The sequence below is a fragment of the Neolamprologus multifasciatus genome, chromosome 14 (genome assembly GCF_963576455.1).
Source record: "Neolamprologus multifasciatus chromosome 14, fNeoMul1.2, whole genome shotgun sequence".
NCBI lineage: Eukaryota > Metazoa > Chordata > Actinopteri > Cichliformes > Cichlidae > Neolamprologus > Neolamprologus multifasciatus.
The window spans coordinates 34,458,748-34,482,439 of record NC_140452.1 but is presented as its reverse complement, the minus strand read 5'-3'; the positions used below and the strand labels follow the sequence as shown (position 1 = coordinate 34,482,439).

Genomic DNA, 23,692 nt, shown 5'->3' with positions numbered 1-23,692 from the left:
ATTATATTACCTGCCATTTCAAAGGTCACAACGGTAACACTGTGGATTACACAGTGTATTGAAGTGGATAGCAGTTGCAGTTTAACTGAAGTCTTACATAAAAAAGTGAGAGCCTTCACTAGACTTACATTTATAAATCCTTTAAGGTCCAAGTGTCGTTACACTGGGTATTTTTTTTCCCTAAAAGTCAAAGAGAAAGAAAAACCTTGTTTACAATGACCACATATCAGCTTGCATCACATTTTAAACTTTATAGACACTACTTTTTAAACAGCTGCCTTACAAACAGGCTGGAAAAATATACAAAGTCTACAATACCCAATTCCACACTTATGTAATTATAAAGTATTTATCACCACCAGCACATTTGCAATGAAACATCTCTTGTTTTGGTTTAAGTACAAAGGCTGAGATACTCAAAGATAAAGACAAAGAAACAGAGCTAACAAAGCACTGAAGCCGTTTTTACCTTTAAAAGCTAGCCAGCTAACATTGTCTTCCCTGCACTTTCTGTTTAACAGCACACGTTTTCTGAATGGTTCAATAGCTTTCTGACTTAAAACATGTTACATTTCAATCATAGTGCTACGTAAAACTTGACTAAAAATTAAAAATAATAATTGAAAAACAATAGCCAGTAAATTGAATTTGAGCACTCGTTTACATTAAACCTGAAGTGTTATACCTCATTGTGTTGCAAGATAAATTAACCCCACTGAACCACCGCTAAGTACGCTAATATATCGTTTTAGCTAGCTCCTTCTTTAGTATTAGCATTAAATACGCATATAATGATAATCTTGACAGTTACAACAATTAAAAACAGGTAAATGCAATGACCCACTACAGTTTTACCTTGAACAGTTCCGCGGACATCCGTGTAGTAAGTACCTTAGACACTGCATATGTTTAAGATAACATGCTAGGAGTGAGAAATAAACTGCCTGACTGTCTGCTATCAACAACAGCAGTCTTTACGTAGTAAGCAAGAAGAATTCAACCAATAGAGATTGAAAATGTGACGTCATTCAAGGGTAAAACCGCAAAGAATTCTGGGAACTCGTGGCAAGAGGTACTAGCGCACGCAGGCTTTCAATTGAAATCAGTTACACAGCGATAAAAAGAAACACAAAAAACTGTCAAGAAGCTGTTGTATTATTAACTGCAATAGCCGGTCGCATGACAGCCATGAAGCCGACGGGTAAAGAGATCGGTTTTTTTTATCGGATTATGTCGTTGAAGAGAAATTATTCGAGCCATGTTTCCGAAGTAAAAAGAGGCGACAGATGGCCTGGATTGCAGCCATTCAAAGACCAAATATAACGTCCCAGAACACTCCAGCTCACAGGTTAGTCTGCTCCAAGCATTTCCACAAAGGTCAGTGTTTTGTAGTAGTTAATACCTCATTTTTCATAACATAATTGGTGATATAGGTTACAAGCAAGTCTGGCGCTGAACAGAAATTGTGGCGCTATGCTATCACTAATTGCCCAGTACGATTACAGCATACAATATTATTGTCACTGCTACATTTCTGTAATGCGAACCAGAAATTATTTCCACTACTAATTAATTACCGTTGAGCTCAAAGGTCCTATTAATAAACGGTTAACGAATGTGTATTTATGAAGACGATTTGTGAGACTGGTAAACTTATGATACATACGATGGTCTTTCGTTCTACACGGTGCATTTCATGGTCCTGTACCCATCCGTCGGTAAACTGTACCTGGGCTTGTTGCAGTGACCTGAAGTTACTAAACTTCATGAGTGTATGCACTCACTCCAAGAAGCGTATAATTATAAATATGAGCGTGGTGAAAGTTGGGCAGCACGCTAACGTATTTTGTCCACTCTGTGTGCTCGTAAGGGTCTAACCCTTTCACTCCTTTGATTTTTTCCTCGTATCTTTTCTTTGCCTTTTCATCAAGTCTGTCTTTGTATGGACCGGCATTGTTCTCCTTCGTTTTGTACATAACTTTTTTGGGGGGCAAAGAAAAAGCAAGAAGGTATTGGAACTGGAGAATGAACGTTTTGCGGTGCTGCAAATGCTTGCATTTGATGCAGTACTTGGATTGTTTTGCCACGAGTTACCGGCATGCAATGCGCGAAAGTCACGTGGTCTGTCAACCTCTCATAGAGATTGACAGACCACGTGACTTTCGTGTCGCTGTTCCCTGTTAAAATGTGCTAATTTCCCACCCCCGCCCCCCTCCACCGGCAGTCGTCTAACCTGTCGCTATGGACTCCCAACAGCCCTAATGGGCTTCCAGCTGTGTAGTAGCCATAGGCCAAACTGTGAGGTTTGTTTTGTGGACCAAAAAAAACCCCCAAAACGTATTTGTGAGTTGTCTGAATCCCCAATACCGATATAGCAGCAGAATATTTGTGAAGGAAAAAAAAAAGGGGGGGGGGTTATTGACTGGGTGCATCCTAAATAAGTGGAGAAACTCTTCAAATGAATAAGTTTATATTAATAACAAAGAAACACTTTTGCAGATTTGTACAGTGGTCATTTAGTGACGCCACTATCAGCACTGACACTTATCTACTGTATTAGATCAATGCTGCTAACCAAAGTTGAACTGTTTTAAAATTCAGGGAGCATGAATCAGCTCACACCTACCAGAACAATTCTGTGTACAACAACAGATTGCCATTGTCTATTGTTCCAACTGCTCAGTCTCTGAAATGTGCTCTCCATTTAGTCTGATCACCACATGATGATACACTCAAACAAAACAGTCACCCTGCTGACTAAATGGTCATCTCCGTATGTCATACATAGTAAGATTTCTCCCTAGCTTATATAGTCTTTACTAATAATAAACACATCTGGTATTCATAGCCCAAACACTACATTATCGCTGTCACTGACACACACTCTTTTTACTGATACACATACACAAGTACTCACACTCTGAGGCAGCAGAATAAAAAGCCTGAGTCATGATGATTCCGGATGTTTGTTTTTTTTCAAAGAGGAAATAACAAATAGTTGTTATCACCACCGTTTCTATGACTATAACAATACATAAATGCAAGGGGACATAAATCTAATCAATTTCAACAAATAGGGTTTCTATACAGCCAGGTGAAATCCCTGACATTGATTGAACTATTCACACCATAGTGGAGCTGCAGAGCTTTTAAGGAAGGCAGCAATATAAGTGAGGAAAGAATGCAGGAGGGTGATAGGCGGCAGTTCACAGGCTCATCCATAGAAAGACTGTTAGGCTTAGCTGGGCTGGCTTGAACCAAATGCTAGGTAAACAATCTCAGGGCTAAAAGAGAGCCTAAAAAACGACCTACTCCAGTCATTAGTCATTTTGCATCACACTGAAGCAGTTTTCACACATGCGCAGCAGCCCTCAACTTTTCAGCACATCCCCAGACAAAGGTGTGAGTGAGAGGGCAAAATCTCTCCAGTATAAGGTCTATTTGATTTCAGACTGTGATGTTGTGAGGAAAGTCCAGGTAAAAGTCTGGTGAGATCATAGTGAGCAAGCGGCCCTGTTTCCTGACACGCTCTGCCAACATCATGTCTAACACCATCACTGCATGCACCATGTCAGAAAGAGCATCTGCAGATAATGTCGTAAACCACATTATCCAACTCCAAGACTCCAAGGAACATGTTTCACAGCAGTTCAGAAATTATCTGTCTATACCAACAAGCACAAAGACACAGATTACACGACTAGGAAAATAGCCATTCTCCAAATCTACAGCTCGCTTCATACCTCTGCGTTTTGCATGAAAAACAAATAACAAGCTTTATCAGATGACCATGAAGAAAATAAATTCCATTATTTGGATGCATTTCTGGTCCTCCATTTCCTTAACAATATAACATTATAGCTTTTACCAGACCATCCTATTTTAACTAGGCAATAAGATCTCCATGGGGGGAAACATGGTCTATATTGCAGTTTGAATCTCTGCTTCAAAACTGTTACAACCCAACACATGAAAGTCACACACACTGGGTATGCAACAGTAGCATGATAAAATTCAGATTTTAACAGCATAGCAGCTGCTACCAGCACATGTAATTCTTTAATTATGTTGAATTACCACTGGCAGTTTAACTACATATCTTTGTTTTCTTCCAGATAAGGGTTATGTGATAGAGGGAAGGATATGTAGATACTTAGAAGATCCAATCAAGCAGCAAACACAAACTGCACTGTTTATAACAGACTCACTTTCTGTCCACTAACATCAGTCAAGTGAGCTCAGCAGCATGTCTTAAAATTGTATATAATCCAGTAATGAATTGCTGAAATTAGTGTTCACATATTAAAATCTGAAGCACCAAAAATAAACCCGGGAATAGCCTACTGTACAAGCAAAGATCCCAGTGGTCGACCTTCCTTGCAGGAATGTGGGTTTTTTGTTTTTGGGTGGGGGTGGGGGGCAGAGGAAAGTCATCCACACCGCCACCGAACCCCACCCCATCCCCTTATAACACACAGGCCAGTCATTTGAGCTTCTCTGACATGCAGCACTGTGGAAATTTAGCCAGCACGACTGACGGGGATACATGCTCCTTCAACAGTTACATAAGCTTCTGCTGTCGGTAACCAAAGTTTGCTGCTAGTGAAGTTGGCTGTCATGTCTCCTATAAAGGGTGTAACCACTGTCTGTGTTTGAACACACATGATTTAGACTCCCTTTACCCAGAGCGACATTACTGTAAATCAACTGTTTACTAAACCTATAACCCCCCGCCCCCCCCCCAAAAAACAACAACAAAAAGACACATCTGCACTTAGAACTAGACAAACTTTCCTGCCTGGGGGAGACAGCGGTGGAAAAAACAACCAAAGATACAAGAAAGCAAGTCACTTTTTCATGCCTGCAAATATTATAAACTAAACCACTCGTCTCTCAGGCTTTTGCACAAAGCCTATTTGCAAATGCACATGACCTTAGTAACTTAACTTTTGTACACATTTTATTGGCCTGACGTTTGTACCTGTCACAGTCAGTGGCACTGTGTAGTCTGTTGTGATAACGTAGTTCAGAAAGCTCCAGCAGTGGTAGGCTTCGCTGAATCACTTTAATGCTCGACGACTATAGTTTTAATTCAGTATGCAAAGACAACAACATGCTTATTTTGCAAAGTTGTGTTTTTGTTCTGTCATTTATAGACAGGACCAACACACTTGGAAGAAATTAGGTCAATATTCAAGTTCACTGACCTAAGCAGAAAGGTAACAGGAAATAAACTCAGTCAGATTTCCTCCTGTACTGTGCTGCTTCTCCCAGAGATAGTCCACAGATTTAAAATAGCACTTACATAAAGTTGGGCATTTACAAGAGAAACACTCAAAGCAGAGGCTTATATATTTAGAAAAGCCTCAGGACTGAGTTGAGATAGATGCAGCCACAGCAAACGACCAAACCACAACCATGCTGGTCCCCTGACCGGGAAACCAAAGGATTCTGCACACTCATTGCCTAATGCTTTATTACATGCTACTGCTGTTTTTCTAATGAGAATCATAACTTATAAAATTAACATAATTCAGTATTTGATAAAATGGTGACTGACAGGAAAGCCTTTAAAGAGGTCATAGAGCAAGGAAGCAAAGGGATGTTTTCACAAACAATTCTCAAATGGACCCTTTCGTAAACATGGGAGTCACACTGTGTTGGCCATTAGAAAGAATACAGATTTAGACCACTTCCATACTGGCTTCATTTCAGACCAGGAAGTTGCATCCATTTTTTTTTTTAAAATACAGTTTTTGATTAGGAGCCACAGGAAAAGCCGCATTACCACATTTTCCACAAATCTGCTCAATACAACTTGATTTATACAATCCCCATTGAAAGCTCACAGCTTTTTACCATCATCTTGTTTCTGCTTCTCCTTTCAAGGGTCGCCACAGCAGATCATCTGCCTCCATCTTACCCTATGTGTCACACTGACCAGCAACAGGTCCTCTTCCACTACATCCATCCTCCTTTGAGATCTTCTTCTTTTCCTCCTGCCAGGCAGCTCTGTATTCAACATCCTTTGTGCAGTATATCCACTATCCCTCCTGCACACGTGTCCAAACCACCTCAATCTTACTCGTCACTCTTTTTACTATTACACTTCCTTTTTTTGTTGAAGCCCTAACCCTGCTCATACTTTTCAAGTTAATCTTATCAGACATTACAAATTTCCATTCAAGTCACTGTTTTCTCAGCCTGGTTAATAATTCCTCTGACATTTTCTGAAGTGGAGTGAATTAAACAGTATGGATGAAACAAACAAAACAATACTTTACAGTCTGTACTCCGCTGTTGACACTGACCAATAATCATCCCATTTGAGCATCAACAGTCTGTGACAAGCAGGCATCCCACTCTGACAATGATGAACATACAATTAGAACGTAGCTGCAGTGACACAGCATCACGCCAGCACAGCCTGTCTCCTCCCTCCCCTTCTCGGTCCTGTCCCCATGTTCCTCTGGTAACAATCTGCCAAAACCCACACATGCCCAGTCTCCAGGCTTTCAAATTTCACAACAGGATGCTCGGCAGTATCCTTATGTCAGGCAAACTGTGAGAAGCTGGCTCCATGTGTTTGTCTGCTGTGAGTTTTATTCATTTCCTCCAAATAAAGCTTGTCTGAAACCACTGCATATCAAATATGAATGTTCACTGATAGAGACAAGACAGACAATAAACACCTGCCTGTATTAGCTATATAGACTGTATGCCATCTATAAGAAACAGCATCCATTTTGGACCCACACTCCCAGATAAGGTCACATGGTTGCAGTCCTTAACATCAGCCTCGTGTTTGCTGCAGTAGACGAAGTGATCATCAAAAGGTTTAAATGTGAACATACCACCAATACCAGCGTTTGACTGCCCCCCACCATATATATATATATATATATATATATATATATATATATATATGCATGTATGTGTATATATATGAATGACACAGATACAGCAGAGACATTTACACCAAGCTTGTCAAGACAACGGTCTGTCCAAACTGTGAGACACTTTTCCTTTGACACAGGGGCGTGTCAGTGTTTACGCGTACTCCAAACACACGACAAATGCATCTATTCCCGTGTTATTTACAGTAAACGCATATTCACGCACAATAGAAGCTGCCCTAAACATCTGCAAATACAAACGCGCTGCTGCATGTTATGCAGTTAGCCATGCTGCTAACTTTCCTAGGCCCAACCTCGATCTACCACGTGGTTTCTCCTGCTACTGGCGCGATGCACAGCCCAGCTGCCGGCTTCAAGCCAGCCACACCTCAGCCGACAGCACATATGACAACCATCTATTTCACGTACGGCACAAAGCATAGACGTCCAACAACGTGCAGAGGAAGCAGCAATGAAGACAAGCGTGACACAGGTCCGATCTAAGGAGGAGAAATACTAACCTGGTCGAGCTAAGCAGGTGGCTCCTGGTTATTAGCTCGTTGGTTCAATAGCTGCTATAGCTTTAGCTATATGAGGATAAACTGCGCGGCAGTGATGCCAGTGGTGTCGTGACAGTGATGGATACTGTAACTAACCCGAATGAGTCAGACACCTCAGTTTCACTTTGCAGCCAAACATCTCGCTCAGTTCTGACAACCTACCTACGCTTACACCGGTGCAGTACAGGGGATGCCGAGAGGAAATCCCAGATTCTCGTGTGGCTTATTTCCCACTGCAGTTGACAAGTTAAAAGCACAGTGATCCATCTACTCAACCACTCAGGCTCCAAAACACAATGTCCAATTTCTCTTCATTCCTGGAATTGGAGTTGTAGCATTTGTTTTTCTCTTGAAGAAAAAGACTCTTGCTCCATGTATACATCCAGATCTTTAAATTAGCTTTACATGCTTGCCCAACCCGGCACCAATCACCATCACATGGTTTCAGGTATCAAGCTCTCAGTATGCATGTTATAATACATACATTAAATGATTACAGTGATCTCTTTATGTAAAGCCGGGCAGCCAAAAAGGTGTAAAGGAGTTCTAATACTTTCAGTCGGGAGCTTGGCACTTCGGCAAAACACGCCTTCACCAGCCAAAAGTGGTTTCGCTGCTCACGTATCTTATGTAGGCTACTTTGTAGCTAGCCTACAAACGGTTCAATAGCTAGCAGGAGAATTTACGTTTACCGGCGAAACAACAGCACTGTGACACGACAGTCTGTGTATCACTTATCTTATATGATATAGTACACATAACATAATGTGTGTCCCCGAATCAAACGGGCATGTAAGCAACTTGGCTGTCTATCGAAATGCTAGCTTGCTAGCCGGACAAGCTAAAATGAAGAAAGAACACCCACGTCGCGTTAGCATGGAATGCTAGCGACCAGCTAGCTAGCTAATCCCTAAAAACACAGCAGGAACACCATCCAGCAGAAAACACTCAACAAAGTCACAGGACACAGCCAAATCACCCCACTAAAATGTGAAAGGTTGGTCTGAACGTCCCACCAGAGTCTCCATAGAACAGAGACGTAACATTTATCTCAAATATTAAACGTTTTAATAAAGAATTTAGCTGAGGATTGTGGCGTTACCTTTCTCTCCTTGAGTCCGCGGAGCCGGACGGACGGAAAGTCTTCCCGGAAGCCGGTACCTAGTAATTCCGGCAAAATCCCATCACGTGAAAGTTTCCCAGTGATCATGTTCTGAACAATAATTTAAAATCTTTAGTCACCAGTGTTTTCTCTACTCTTCTTGTGAGTAACAGGCATCCATTGGCTTTTTCAGTGACTATAGTAGGCTGACGTCCTGAGTTGGTTCAAACTATTATCATGGCTACTCTTTTATTATCACATAGCAATAAGAAAGCATTTAAATGGAATAAATACATATGAAGATCAAAGCAAAATAGCAAAGACACCGTTGAGTATATTCAGCGTTTAAAATGTGGCAAAAGCTTGGCAATTCTTGTTAAAAACAAAAATTAATAGATCAACTAAAGTGTAATGAGATTCAGTTGGAAATTCAAAGTTGAACCAAGCAATTTAGGTGGCAGCTATAAACTATTAAAACTATAAACTTCATTTTTACTGCTAACATGCTCACTTGAATAGCAAAGCCATGTTAACTGCTTGAATAGGTTTAGCAAGAGAAATAAAACATATTTTGCTTCTTAATTAAAAAAAACAAAACAAACAGTCACAACATTTCCACAAACTGGTCGACGTTTTTATTACTGATTCAACCTTGTACAGTACTGTAACAAAAACCAAAAAGAAAATCGTGATGCTGAATACACACTTTTAAATGCTTTTATTAAAATGAATTTAATAGTTGGCGGGGAAAAACATGTGAAGTACTGATGAGGATTTTGCAGGATTTTAGTCATTCATTTGCTGATGTTGAACAGGTCCCACTTTATAAACTGGCCTCAGGTCAGTCAAACAGCTGGTTCAGTACATGTGGGAGAGATGGATCAAAATTGGAGCAATGAGGAAACCATCTTTATGTAGAGAGGATGAGGTCCCAGTATGCCCTCCCTGTGTCATACCAGTCCAATTAACCAGACCCTATCCATCCATTTTTAATGATTGCTAGAGCTGGGCTGCAGACGACAGATGAAGAAAGACAGGCCTGTCTAGCCCTTTTCCAGCCATGCAATGAACAACTAATTATAACAACTGCCAAGAGCCATGGAGGGCTACCCTTAGAAACACGAGAAAAGGCCAGTGAGGACGGGTGCAGTCTAGGTTTCATAGTTAGGGTTCTTGCGGAGGATGACAAAGCCCTCCAGTATGGGCGTGACGGGCAGGTACTCCTCTGTGGCCAGCTCTGCCCTTTCTCCATGAGCCAGCAACACTGGCGTGGTGTGAGTCTGGAAACCTGTGATGGCCTTAGGCTTACCTGCCTGGCCCACAACATCCACAGCCTGTAGACAGGTCAGAGAAAATTGTGTTAAACAACCATGTCCATTTTTTGGCTATTAAATTACATACCATTCTCCACCACGCTTCTATTCTTAAACATTTTTATTTCTCTGAAAAAGAGCTGTTAAAGTTCTTCTTGCTTTCAGGAACTCAACAGCAACTTTTCAACAGAGAGGAAAAAAAAGGACAGCAGAACCTGTTCAGGAGGGAATTAATTACATGGGTTAGTAGGATAGGTAATCTCATCTTTCTCTGAACACAGTTTGAAACTTTATCTGTGGTGCTTTGTGTTAGGGAGAAAAGACGGAGTCAATAAGCTCTGCAGACTTAAATGTCTCAAATAAGTTATCCCAGGCTTTACCTGTCCAACTCTAACAGACACAGGCAGCGGTCGGAGTTCCTCATCGAATGTGACCAACATACGTGGCTGCATGGCTGCTACCAGGCCATAGAGAATGTAGTGAGATTTTCCCAGGATTACTGTAATGCACACAAGACACGAGGGGATGTTAGCACAGGAGACTCTCGGTTCAAAAGAACTTTCAAATTACTGACTAATAATGGATGTGTGCAGCTGAGTGGGAGAAAATTAACTCACTGTTCTTGACGTCGAGGAAGGAGACGAGCACAGTGAGCAGTCCCGCCACAGCAACCTGACTCATCAGCTGCCTGTCGCTATGGTAGGGACAGAGTGTGAGTGTGCCTTTGCCCAGGTGAGTCAGACCCTGCAGAGGCAAACACGGCAAAAAGTCAATAATTACTCTAACACACACACATGCAAGACGTGCGCGTACACACAAACACACACACACTCACACACTTTTCCAAAAGTTAATTTGTGTCTTGTACAGGGTTCCTTTTGTTTGCCACCCACCTGAGCCAGTCGGACCATGAAGAGATTATTGGGATCTTTGGCGTGATATTGTGCCAGCTGCCGCAGCATGGCTGCCAGTCGGGCATTATTTGTGCCTGAGGAAATGGAAAAAATTAAGAGCTGTTAAACTTGTAAAGGGCATTGACACCGGTGGCACTCTCAGTCGAGGAGGCATTGTGCTCCATTGAAAATGCCAACTAAGTAATATGTACCTTCAAGCATTCTGTGAAATTTTTAGTGAGAAACTTCAGTCCAGTTAGTTTTTCGGATAGCTGGCACTTTAGCGTCTTAACCAATTAGCATGGTTCTGCAGTACTTTGAGCAAGATAATGAACCAGTCTATGCAAGCTGGGACATTTTTAACTGCTACATGACGACAATTTTAACTGCTTTCTGTATTTTTCTTCATTTTGGACCAGTTTATTATTCTACTTATAACTGAACTGACTAGGAAATTAGCTACTAGGAAAATCCCTTGGACACAGCAGCATTTTTTACAAATAGCCAGCACAGGAAGAGATCCTAGTTCTAAATTGAGCTATGATCTCAGTAAACATTTTGAAACTGGGTTTTTGGTGACTAATTTGACAGTCAGTAATTTTGAGTCTTACTTAACGCAAAAAGATACTTATTTTGTAAAAGGAGTCTCATTGTAGAATGAAAATAAAATGCACAGCAAAGCAGGCTGAGGGCTAGGTAGCTTTCTGTAATTTCTTTAAGTAGTCCTCAGGAAATGTTCCAGGCTTCTTTAAGGCTCTGGGGAGGCCAGTCCATGACTAACAGTGTGTTTTTCTATCCAGATGTGCCGCTACTGCATCAGCAGTGTGATTTGCATCATTATCATGCTGAAAATGTATGCTGTTTCCAATCAAATGCTTTGTAGTTGGTATTGCATGGTGGAGAAAAACCTGACAGTACTTTTCAGTGTTCATAATTACATCAATTTTGACAATATCTCCATCAGCACTGGCTGAAATGAAGCAACCATGACAGAGCCTCCACTGTGTTTCATAGGTGGTTGTGGATATTCACAGCACTGCCCTCTTCTGTACACATTAAGAATTTGAACCAAAACCTTCAAATTTAGATTCATCCCTCGATCAGACCTGTTGCCACTTTTAAGTCCAGGTCTTGTGTTATTTGGCATATCTCAGCCTTTCTCCTTGTTCTCTTCCCTTAAGAAAGGCTTTTTGATAGCTACTCTTCCACTGAGATCATTTTCATTTCTAATGACACAGATGACGTAGTAGGTGGAGGTGCCAGATGTATCTCTCAGCTCCTCTATCAATTCTTTGCTGATTTTTCCCCCCTATTTGTTAAGGACATGATTTTCAGATACTATTCATTTGCCGTAGAGAGTTTAAAAGCCTGCTATTTTTTGTTCTATCTTTCACTTGTCCAGTTTCCAGAAATTATTCAAGGATGATAATATTTAGAATCAGATTTAGGATTGGTGTTATTAAAATAACATTCTTCTGAAAATGGTCAGGTACAAGGCCTGAACAGAAAATGAGTGACAAAGCAGCCAATGGCCAAAGAAAACTCTTCAGAAAGCTGGAGAACTATTGCTCAAGATCATTTTAAAATATTACAAGTTTCTTTGGAAGCGAAATATCAAGAAATGAGGAGCGGCTCAATATTTTAGCAAAGTACTGTATAATGGCAACCATTGTTAGTTTTCATGATTTCATATTGTTCCTAAACTTACCACTGCCCACCATGCCCATGGCAAAGATGGAGTTGTGGGAGACCTCGGGGTCAGCATCATGGGAAAACTTGCTGAGGGTGTCCAAGATGTTCAGACGCGGGTTAGACACAGAAATGAGCGCAAGGGCCAGGGGCACCGCTCGCCTCAGGGTGGGCTCACCGTAACGCAGCTGATAAAATGCAAAGAAAAAAAAAGAAAGTTCATGACAGCATAAATCAGGAATATACAGGAACAAAAATGTGTTTCTAAATATATGAATTGCCTACTTAGGCTGTTGCACCCTTGTATACAAGTGACAGAAAGGAACTCTTTAAGAATAAGAAGGAGGAGTGATGTGAGTGAGAAGAATCAAATGCAGAACAGAAGTCAGTGCTGACTTCATTTTTGAGAAAACATGAATTTTTCTCACAGAGATGGTGAGATAAGGCAACAAAGCATTCAGCAATGAAACTGAAAAGATTCACTGCCAGTAAAGTAGTGTAACTGACCAGGTGTCCAAATGTTCGCAGCGCCATCTCTGAGCCAATCTCCTCTCCCATGGCAATAAGGGCAATGCCAAGAACAGCCACACCCTGATGGAGTAAACAAAGTATAAGTTTTTTTTTTTTCTTCTACCCATGTAGGAAAACAGATAAATAAAAAGAACTGATGTATGATTATAAGGACTACAAGTCTGTCCTTACTTGGTGGGAGCCCATGTCAGCAGCAGTCTCCTTCTTGTCTTTGTCCTTCTTGTCCTTCTTATCTTTGTCCTCCTCTTTTTCCTTCTCCTTGGCTTCATAATGCTCACTGCAGATGTGGAGAAGCTGTTGCACCTTTAGCACATTACCAGATCCTGGACAGAAGGAGAGGAAATTATAGCAGTGAAATATAACTAACACAGTACATAGGTCTGCAGTAGGTGTGTGGTAAGCCTAAAAGACTAACCTGCATATGCACAAATATCCACTAGCGTGTTGGCAAAACTGCGGAAGGGTTCAGGGACAACCTGCAGAGCTGCCAGAGTCGTCTCAATTGCCTCTCCTTTCCCTAAAGCCAATGAAATGACAGCAGTTAGAGCAGCTGACCAGCAGGAAAGAAATTATGCACTACAATAAGAAATTAAAAGATTTTATTCAGCACAAAATGATTCAGAAAAAGTTGTCAAACTTTGAGAAATTGTGCATTTTATTTTTCCGTGTTCTCCGCAAATGCATACCCAGGTGGTTTAGTCCCAAGCCCAAAGGCAGCCAGCGAGCATATGTGTCCTTCAACTCCTGTTCGTTCTTCTCCATGATGGTCTGGACAATGGTGGAGGTCACATCACCATTACAAGTTCCTACTGCGATCATACCACATGCCAGCGCCGTCACACCAACCACCTGAGGATTTAAGACACACAGAAATGATACTAATCTGATCCTCCTTAAGAATGGGGAGCTATATAGAAAATGTGAAGCCATACCTCCATGCTGGATTTAGAGTCTCCCATGACGGGGAGAAGGAGAGACAGGACATCTTCTCTGTTGGAGCCAGCATAAGCAAGACCCAGTCTGAAAAAAAGAAGAAAAGGAGCAGGACATAATGTGATTACTTAACATTCAAAGAATATAAGACAAGATATCTTTATGAATGGTTTCTACAAGCATTCTCCTCACCCAAAGATGGCTCCTATCCTCATGATGTTACTGTTGTGGAGGACGTAGTCAGACAGCAGGGCAAGAGCTGGATCACACTCATTCCTTACACCTGAGTTTACAATGCCACAGGCCAGAAGGGCACCAGACTGCACAGACAAGGATGATGCATGAGGAAAAAAACAAACAAAATAAACCAAAAAGGTGATAGCCATAGGGGTTCACTTTATACCTCTCCTAATTCACAATAAGTCTGAGGATCACTTATGTTGTTCACAGAGTTAATTGTTAAAATCAAGTCAGTGAAGAGTGAGCTCTTTATATAACTGCCTTGCTATAAAAACAGTGCTGCAGATGCATTACGAATGTCAAAAGAGGACACTGATCTGTATATAAGGAAAAGTTTGACGTGTCCTCTTGAATATATCCAAACTATACCTTGATGTAGTCTTCAGAAGAGTAGAGGTATTTGTCAATCTGCGTCAGACCACCATCCACATCCCACAGCAGGATCATACCCAAGGAAGCTGCAGCGCTCAACATGCCTGAAGACAGCGGAAAATAAAATGTGCTGAAGACTGCCAGAAATGCTCACAGATATATGGTTGTGAGATTGAAAGGTACCCAGTATAGCCACAGAAGCCCTCCACCTTTATATGCTGTGTGTGCTACGTGTGTTTTCTCATACCGTGGTCCTTGTTCTTGTACAGCCACTTGTTGCCATCATCTGTGAGGAGTTTATCTTGTCCAAAGGCTGCGTTCACAAAGCCGTTCACAAAAGAAGAAGCCAAGTTCATCCGGGCCGAGTCCACTTGGGAGCCACTGCCTCCAAACCCTGCCACATACAGCACAAAGGTGATGGAGCGTGGGTACATTTAGCTCAACTTAACAGTAAATCACAAAACACAGATCGTATCAAACTACCTCATTTTGTCTTTAATGATGTGAATGGATTTAAAAAACCAAACACCGGCCTCTTAAAGTGAACCAAGAGTGACAGATAGAGAGAGATATAGAGATACAAAGAGAGCAACAGAGAGAGAGAGAGAGAAGCACTTTTGCATTCAAAAAGAAGAGGATCCAGCTTTCTGTCTGGTCCACTTCAGCTCTGATGGAGATTTTTGTGAAGTAGTCACTCTTGTGAGTCATCCAGTGACGTCACTCCCATGATTGGAGTTTTTTCGGCTCAACTCAGCTTGGGACCCAAGGTGAAGAGCTACTAAAAAAAAAAAAAAAGGTACCTGGTACTAGATACCACCACCCAGTGGAAAACCCTAAAAACTGAGTCGAATTAAGTCAAGTCAAGCTGAGTTGAGTTGCCAACTCAGTATTAGGGGAAAAGGGGTTTAAAATTTAATCTTGTCTTGCACGCCAAAAAGCCAAGGGCTGGTCCTGTTGGTGTACTGTCATCACTCTGCAAGTATAGATCCTTCCACTTAAATTCTGAAGTTCATCACTGAAGGGTCATATAGTTTTTATGTCAGAAGATTTGTTACTAGAGCAGGGTGATATGACCAAAAATATTTATCACGATATACATTTGAAAATTTGCGATAACGATATAACTGACTATATAATTGACACTAGACAAAATATTTTACAACTCCACAACTTTATTAGTGCAAAAAACAAACCGTCAATGTATTTTCACTTAAACAAGCAACTGTTTTTTATGTGCATTAAAGTTATATAAAAATTCAAGAGTGCAAATACAAATTCCTTGCTGACAGTTTAACCAAAAGGCATTTCCAGTGGAAATTGGCCGACATATCCTCAGTATAACCATGTATAATATCCACAAAACTTAAAAAGAGGTTATACACACAATACGGTAATATTACGTTGAAGCACAGTACGTATCACTCCGCGAGGCTCCTCCCTACGATAGCTGTAATACTCCAACAATCCATCAAGCGGTGCAGGTTCGTAGCTTAGCAAAGTCGTACTAAAGCATTTGACAGATTTTCCAGCGCCGTGTACATAAAATCGTTTCGAGGTCAGTAAACACAACCAGAATTCATACATAAGGCACACGAGATTATAAGGGGCACTGTCGACTTTCAGAAAAATCAAAGGATTGATTTTAAGTGTGCAGTATTTTCCAAACAACACGGTAATAACGACGGCCCGCTAGCATGCACTACCAAAAATAGTGCTTTGTTGCGTATCTGACGGACGAAAGCTAAACCAGTTCCACACCACTGAAGTTGCAGCATTTTTACAAACCAATTCTGGTTCATCCGTTTCATTCAACAATCCGCTTTCGCCCATGTCATTCTCCGCCATGTGCGTATGAAAACAAGGGCACTGTGCGTTTTACCCACATTCTATAGCAATATTTCATTTTCTTATCGTTGCCCAACATTATACCGGTATTACCGTGAACGTTATGATATGGCCCAGTCGTATTTGTTACCTTCTTATTTTTCTATGTGCTGCAGTTTTGTTATGTTATTACAACCAGACAGTCCTAACAATGCTCCTCACTTTATCTCCCAGTGTCCCAGTGGTGAAAGGTGAAACCAAATTGCAGCACATGTGCTCACGATACAGAGGTTAAAGCAAACCAAACTGAGACTGCTAAAAGTTTTTAAAGAATGAAAACGAGTATATCAGTCTTCAAATTGATATGCCACCTAACAGAACAGAAACAGTAAACCTTTTCACATGTACTCACTGTTGTTTTCCAGGTGTGTTTTATAGATGTCATCTGGTACTTTGGGCTCCATGATATCCAACTGGGGAAGACAAGACAAGTTTGTTATTAATAAAAGTAAAAAGGACTGAGTCATTAGAGAGTGAAGCTGTGCTTAGGGTATAATCATCCATCTCCCTTTATGAATTATAGACCATTATTCTTAAAGTGCCAGTGATGAGAGTCATTTTAGGCTTTTCATTCAGTGCTTTCACCTTTCTGGGTACCTGAATTTTGATATCAAAATCTGGGCACAAAAAGGTTTGGATACTGGAAGTTTAGATGTTGTTGACCATATCATCACATTACATACCATCGTTTCTAACCCTTTGAAAAACATTTCCTCAAAGTTGTTATTAATAACTGAAGTGTTGTGCAACGCAGACGACAAGTTGTTATATGATAGGATGGATCTAAATAAGCTGTCATGATGTGAAAACTGGGCAATCAAAACACTCAATGTTTGACTTGTAAATAAAAAACATAAATCTATCTTCATGAAAACCTTTTGCAGCTTTTTGTTGCCATTTAACAGTTTTATTTGTACAGTTTGATCAGAAGTTTACCGTCACTCATAATGTTCATTCATAAGGATGAACGTCACTCATAATTTTGAACTTTGCGTCAAACTGTTTCTCCAGGGTGGAATGACAGCATGCATGTTTATTGATTTAAAGAAAAAATATTGGCTTCACAAGCTGAATTTATTTTTTGGGGTGATTTTTTTTTAAATTCATTCATTCATCTAATTTTTATGACAGTTTCATTCTAATGGATAGAGACTGAATATGAACAGAAAATCCAGCAAAAACACATTACATTGAAGTTATAAATTGATCTGCATGTCTGAGTGATATAGGCATTTCATCCTCTCCATCCAACCAGAATTCTGGGTCTCACAGATCGGCTGTGTTTCTATGTGGTACACAGATTACAGTCAATCTATCTTTTATTGCTACAAAGCACACTTGTGCACAGAATCAATTTCTTTCAGTCCACCCTCTCCACCACCATTGGCAAGAACAAAAAGCTGTCAAAGGACGTCAGGAACAAGATTGTAGACATGCAACAGGCTGGAATGGACTACTAGACCATCAGCAACAAGTTTGGTAAGAAGGTGACAACTGTTTGTGCGATTATTCAGATATGGAAAGAAAATGACTATCAATCACCATCAGTCTGGATCTTCATGTAAGATCTTGCCTCATGGGTGAGTTTTACCAGAAGAAAGGTGGTGGATCAGCCCAAAACTACACAAGCTCACTAACAAGCTTGTCAAGAAAACAAGAAACTTGAAGAGGAGTGGGCCAAATTCCCTCCTGAGATATGTGCAAACCTGGAGACCAACTACAAGAAATTGCCACTGTAAATGCCAACAGGTCATGTCTTGCTTGGGGATCAAATACTTATTTCACTTAATGGCATTTTTGCTGTCGCTCTCCTTTAAAATGAAAGTACCATAACTATACTAGATTGTTCATTTCTTTCTACCTGAGCAAGCTTACAAATTCACCAGGTGATCAAAAAATTATTTTCCCCACAGTTTCCAAACATCTGACCACAGCTGTATATGCAACCTTATGAGCCAGAGTGTGTCCCAGCTGTTTTAGGGCTAACACATAAAGACAGACAACCATTTGCACTCACATTCACACCTAGGGCAATTCAGAGTTAACCCCACTATAAATAAAGCTGGAGTACCCAGGGAGTACGCAAACACGGGGAGAGCATTCAAACTCCACCCAGAAAGACCCTGGTCTGATGGTGGAATTGAACTCAGGCTCTTCTTCCTGTGAGGCAACAGTGCTAACCACCATACCACCCCTTATTGAACAATTCTCAATATATTTCTTAAACCTTAAAATACATTTCTTTATAACCTCCTGTCCTACCTCTCTAGCCAGGGCCAAGAAGTTGCTGTTGAGCTGCACATTTGACATGATCTCAGTCAGGTCTTCATAGTCCTCTACATCCTCATTAAGCTCCAGGAACATGCCATGACGACCCAACATGAATGCCATCTGTTTCTGGATGACTCTGGAAACAATAAAATTACAAGGAGTTTGTGTTTAATGCACCTTATCCACTAATATCTGACTAAATGACTTTGATATACCTTAATAGAGTTAAATATATATGCACACTCAGAAATTGTGTCAGTAAGTTTTGCACCTGTGAGAACCAACATGATCATGTTGGGTCTTTAAAGTTAAAGGCAGAACTTTAAAGTTCTTACATGTCTTTGCAGGATGTGAAGATGTTTTCGACAAGCTCCACATCATTGAGCATCAGGGCCAGGCGCAGGGCTTCTGGATAACAGTTGAACTTCCTGAAGATGTTCAAGGCACATCTCAGCAGTGCCGAGTTCTCTGGCTCAGGAACGTAACTCACACAGCTGAAGAAGTGAAGCACAAAGTTAAAAGATGCTCATATTCCAGTGAAAAATCACTAATTCATATTTATACTATACAACATGCTAAACTAAACAAGGTTTGTGTAGAATAGCTCAAACACACCTGGTGAGGTAGAGGCAGACTTTGCCGTATGCGTTTTCATCAATATAGTCCTCCAGCATGTCCAGCCTCTCAATCTCCATCAGCAGGTCACATGCCTCGTGCTCAGCATTGTGGGCCATGTTGTAGGGCACAATCTCCTTCACTAGTTTCAAAAGCGTTTCCTGCTGGGTCTTATCATTCTCCTCTACCTCCTGCCACTCTTTAGCCACCTCACCTGCAAGGTGTCTGAAAGACACAGACAGAATAGTGACTCCAAACAGACTCACCAAAAAATGAGGCAAAGGAAAATAAAAATGTTTTCCACTTATTCATCAGAAGGAAAAACACAATATCTGTCAAGCTTTTGCATAAATTCCTTTCAGTATCAAATCAACAGACTTTTGGTGCAGACAACAAACTCAAAATGCAACTAATTAGACCTCAATCACTAATCCAAAGAAATCAGTAACTAATCATTTGGGAAGTGGTTAGTACTGACTTTTGCACTTTTCAAAAAGTTCCAAATAAGTGACAAGTTTCAGTTTCATTAGCAATCAGATGGTTACATGGAACATTCTCAATTACTAGAAAGTGAGACAGTGAAAAAGTGGAGCTACAGAGCTGCTGCAAATTCTACTGTTAAAAAATGTCAATGTTGAACAGTAAAAGTACATTATTGTGAAAGATATTTAGAGTTGTGGCTGCTCATCTCTGGCTGACACATAGTGGACAGCAAAGAGGCAGTACTATGCTGAAGAACACCAGGGTGAACTAAAAGTATATTTCTAGAGCTGACAGCAGCTGTTCCTCTCACTGTAAGCAAACCAAAAAACCTTAGTGAACAGAGAGCCAATTAGAGTCCTTTATGAAAACTTCAACATGTCTAAACATGTAAACCTGAACTCCTCAGTTAGATCATTCCAAAGCGGGGCCCTTTACTCAGCAGGAAACTTGTGGCCTTCGCAGCACTCCGCTGTAACATGTCTTACCTGACGTATTCATGTCCCCAGGAGGCCAGCTCTTCCTGGGAGCCCACTAGGCGGTACTTCAAACACTCCCTCTCACCACTCATGGTCATAGCGAGCACTGATACGACATCAGCACAGAAGCGCTGCAACAACAAACATGAACACACACTGTTTAAACCCAATACTAATGTTGGATATTTTTCAAATGACCCACAATGTAATTGAGCACTTTTAACTAGAAGTTCCATTTTAATCACACATTCATACAGCATTTCTATACACTTCCAAGTACTTTGTCTACCTCACATTCATGGCCAAATAACCCGTCATGCATGTCTTTGAACTGTGGGAGGAAGCTGGACAACACGGAGGAAACCCACACAGGTACAGTGAGAACAAGTAAAGGTCATCCAAAAAGCCCCAGCGGAGGTTGAACTTGTAACCCTCATGCTAACCACTCCACCACCTTTCTTTCTTGGCTCTTGACGGAGGCGTTGCTTTTTCTCCTTCTCACTCTCCCTCCCTTGTCTTTCCTGCTTGGCTTCTCATGTCTTTTGTATAGTCTTGCCTATCTCTAACCCTCAGAGAGTCTCCCAGACTTGTTCTCTAAAAACCTAAAGAAGAATTATGGATTTGATCAACTGGTCCCTTAACGAAATTGACACCCTCTCGGCGAGAAGCCGGGGCTTGGGAGAGCCCGATTGTCCTGCGGAGACGTTTGCTGGTGGATACTCGATGGACGTTGCGTCGTGTGTCTGGTGACACTCTCGATGGAGGACACTGAACGACATCTACCAATTCGGAACCACAATAACAGAGTTCTGGCTGATTGGAGCTGGCTCGGACCTGGCTTATCGAAGAACAAGAACCGGCTACAGCTGTTCAAAATCCCATAAGGCTGGCGGACATGATCGGCAGGGCTGTGAGTACTCAGACTGGGTTTACTGAACGCAATATGGATAATATCTTGGAGGTGGCACTGCAACGGGAATTGAGAGACCTGGTGACTAGTGACGGACATTAGACCAACTGCAAAATTGGAGGCAGTTTGTTTGCACTATCCAAAACAACTACCATCTTCATCTCATGCGGCCACCCTGGCGCCAGCTGGATGCTCAAGGCAAAAGCTGACAGGAATAACAAAATTCTCCCTTACATAACAAGACTGTTGTTGTGACTCTCTCCCCCCTCCTTCACGGCCATCCGCGTTGACCGAAGATTGTTGACTTTTGCCTAATTGAGTGAAGCGACACTTTCTCTCGACTGAACACGGAACACACACACAGACACGTGCGTACACTGACACACCCCTACACTCACCCCCCCACCCCGTCCAAACGCCTTTGAAGCTTACGTTTTCTATCTTGTGAGATGTGGTGATTTATGTGCTTTGTGCTGAGGTGTTTTTTTCCCCCCTGTTCTCAAACTGATCTCCCTGTTGGAGCTCAGTCTGGGGGAGTTCTTTTTTCTCCTCGTCTTTCCTCATGTTGTGTATATATATATATATATATATATATATACACACATACACATACTCTTAGGAATCTATTCATACTAAATTCAGTCCATTTTCTGGCCAAGAGTCTCACCTTGTTCTCTCCAGGGGCCATGCCCTCATAGAGTTCTTTGAGCTTGCCATAGTGTGGGCGCAGGAATTTCAGGGGTTTAGGTACTGAGGTCATGGAGGTGGTTGAAGAGCGAATCTGTCTGCGCAGTTCTTCTAATGCAGGACGATACAGTGCTGTGTTTTTCTCCTGCAAATGTAAAAAAAACAAAAAACAAAAACATTTTTACTTTGTAGGAATTTGCTTCATACCTCGACACACAGAGAAGTTGTTGTTGAGAAATGTGAATACTCACACTCAGTCTCTCCACCATCATCTCCAAATCCTCTTGTAATTGCTTGTCTTCTTCTGACTGAAATAATATGAGGACAACATAAGAATGTCATAAATCAAATCCATAAAAATAAAAAACATGACTCCTTAAGACCTCTCAATACTGCCGATGTTGCATATCAACACAATACATTTGCTTAATAAGTGGCAACTGTTGCCAGTCAGTGAGTACTATATAAACTGCTTGTTTTGGTGCAAGCTCAATCATTCAGTTCGGAAATCCCAAAATGTTGGGATTTCTCCCACTGAATTCAAGATACTTGAATGCAAAGTCCTGTATTCAGATTTCCAAGCAGAACTCAAGATGACATTTCTTTCTGTTAAATCTTAATAAAATCGTATAAATATTCAAGCCCATCAGTATTACTATTTACATACCACCAGGCATTGCTTAAATATCTACTTTATAATAATGATTATGTGTCTACTGAATTTGTCTAACAATGAATGTATGGCTTTTAAAGCTACTGTAACATGTGGTTTACTAATAATACTATACTTTAATTGCGAGTTATATTTTTTTCAGCATTTTTAATTTGTACACTTTTGTTAAACCCAATAGCATGTACATTATAACTATGAAGAAAGCAAATTTAAGTAGAGTCAAATTCTGTTTGTTTGCACAAACTTCTCTAAATAAAGATGCTGAATATTCGGAATAAGAATTCGCCTGTCCATGTTTGCACTGGATTTCACTTAGCTTTTCACTAACTGTAAAATGTAAAGTTAATCTAATTAGTTCTCAGATATGATATTGCAGAATAGATGGGATTTTGCTGCGTGAGTTTCTGTGACTTCACGTTAGCTGCTGTGTCATACAGTACGTCTTCCAGTACTAGCCGAACATGCTAGCAGAGCTACATTAATGCCAGCAAAGACAGCGGACATAACAACTAGCAAGCTAACGCTAGCATACCGGCTGATGTAGGCTAGGCTAAAATTACCTAACGGAGGTTATTAGCAGTATTTTAAAGGCCCACAACGTGCTAATAAGTCAGACTGGTTACATTTCATATGCTTATTAATTGCAGTCCAGTAAATTGAAGCTCGGTAGACGTCTATCTTAAATCCCACTAACTTTTGGCCTGCTCGACCATGTTGTCAAAGCGACAGTGACTAAGGCAAATTAACACGTCTGGCTCGATTACATTTCAATGAATGAGCAAAAGGCGAAAACGTACCAATTCTTGCTCCTCTTTCTTCTCTTTATCCTTCCCCGAGGGTTGCTGGGCCTTCTCCTTGTCCTTGTCCTTCTCATCAGTCTTTTCGGGCTGCTTATTCTCTTTGTTTTTTGCCTCCTCCATGGTGGTGGCTCTGTGAACTGTTGGTTAGCAAACGGAAATGTTCAGAAACCAGGAGAGCACCTTCTTCGCTACAGAAAATCTGTCCTGGTTTCTCGTTACCGCCTCTACTGGCGGCGGGCTGTCGTGGTCGTTTGTGAGTACTTCAGGTCCCGTAAAACAGGGAACAGATACGTGAAATTTCATGGTCAAAGACACGAGAAACTGCGCTATTTCACTATTTATTGATAGCTATAAGCATGCGCCA

The 23,692-nt window shown here is 41.0% G+C and overlaps 2 protein-coding genes across 8 annotated transcripts in view; both read right to left on the bottom strand.

Annotated features, from left to right (window-relative positions):
• The window catches only part of LOC146504495 (eukaryotic translation initiation factor 4 gamma 1-like), a 40,318-nt gene extending 31,489 nt beyond the window's left edge, over window positions 1-8,829 (bottom strand). For 3 of the 7 annotated variants that reach the window (XM_085131630.1, XM_085131633.1, XM_085131634.1), the window contains exon 1: window positions 129-2,138. The gene's annotated coding sequence lies outside the window, so the exon portion shown is untranslated. Of the gene's footprint in view, window positions 1-128; window positions 2,140-8,558 lie in introns of those variants that run through there. The other 4 variants (XM_085131629.1, XM_085131631.1, XM_085131627.1 and 1 more) reach the window with 3 other exon arrangements.
• A 341-nt stretch (window positions 8,830-9,170) lies between these two features.
• psmd2 (proteasome 26S subunit ubiquitin receptor, non-ATPase 2) lies at window positions 9,171-23,549 on the bottom strand. Its single transcript, XM_085131638.1, has 21 exons — window positions 23,326-23,549; window positions 22,107-22,163; window positions 21,836-22,000; window positions 20,268-20,389; window positions 19,300-19,524; window positions 19,020-19,178; window positions 18,676-18,820; window positions 16,766-16,826; window positions 14,777-14,923; window positions 14,527-14,633; window positions 14,110-14,237; window positions 13,917-14,004; window positions 13,671-13,833; window positions 13,400-13,501; window positions 13,156-13,307; window positions 12,961-13,044; window positions 12,473-12,641; window positions 10,765-10,859; window positions 10,489-10,615; window positions 10,252-10,370; window positions 9,171-9,892 (listed from the first exon to the last, which is right to left on the bottom strand). Exons 1-21 carry the CDS (start codon window positions 23,446-23,448, stop codon window positions 9,710-9,712), a joined length of 2,721 nt encoding a protein of 906 aa, XP_084987764.1. The 5' UTR covers window positions 23,449-23,549; the 3' UTR covers window positions 9,171-9,709.
• Between the last annotated feature and the right edge of the window lie 143 nt (window positions 23,550-23,692).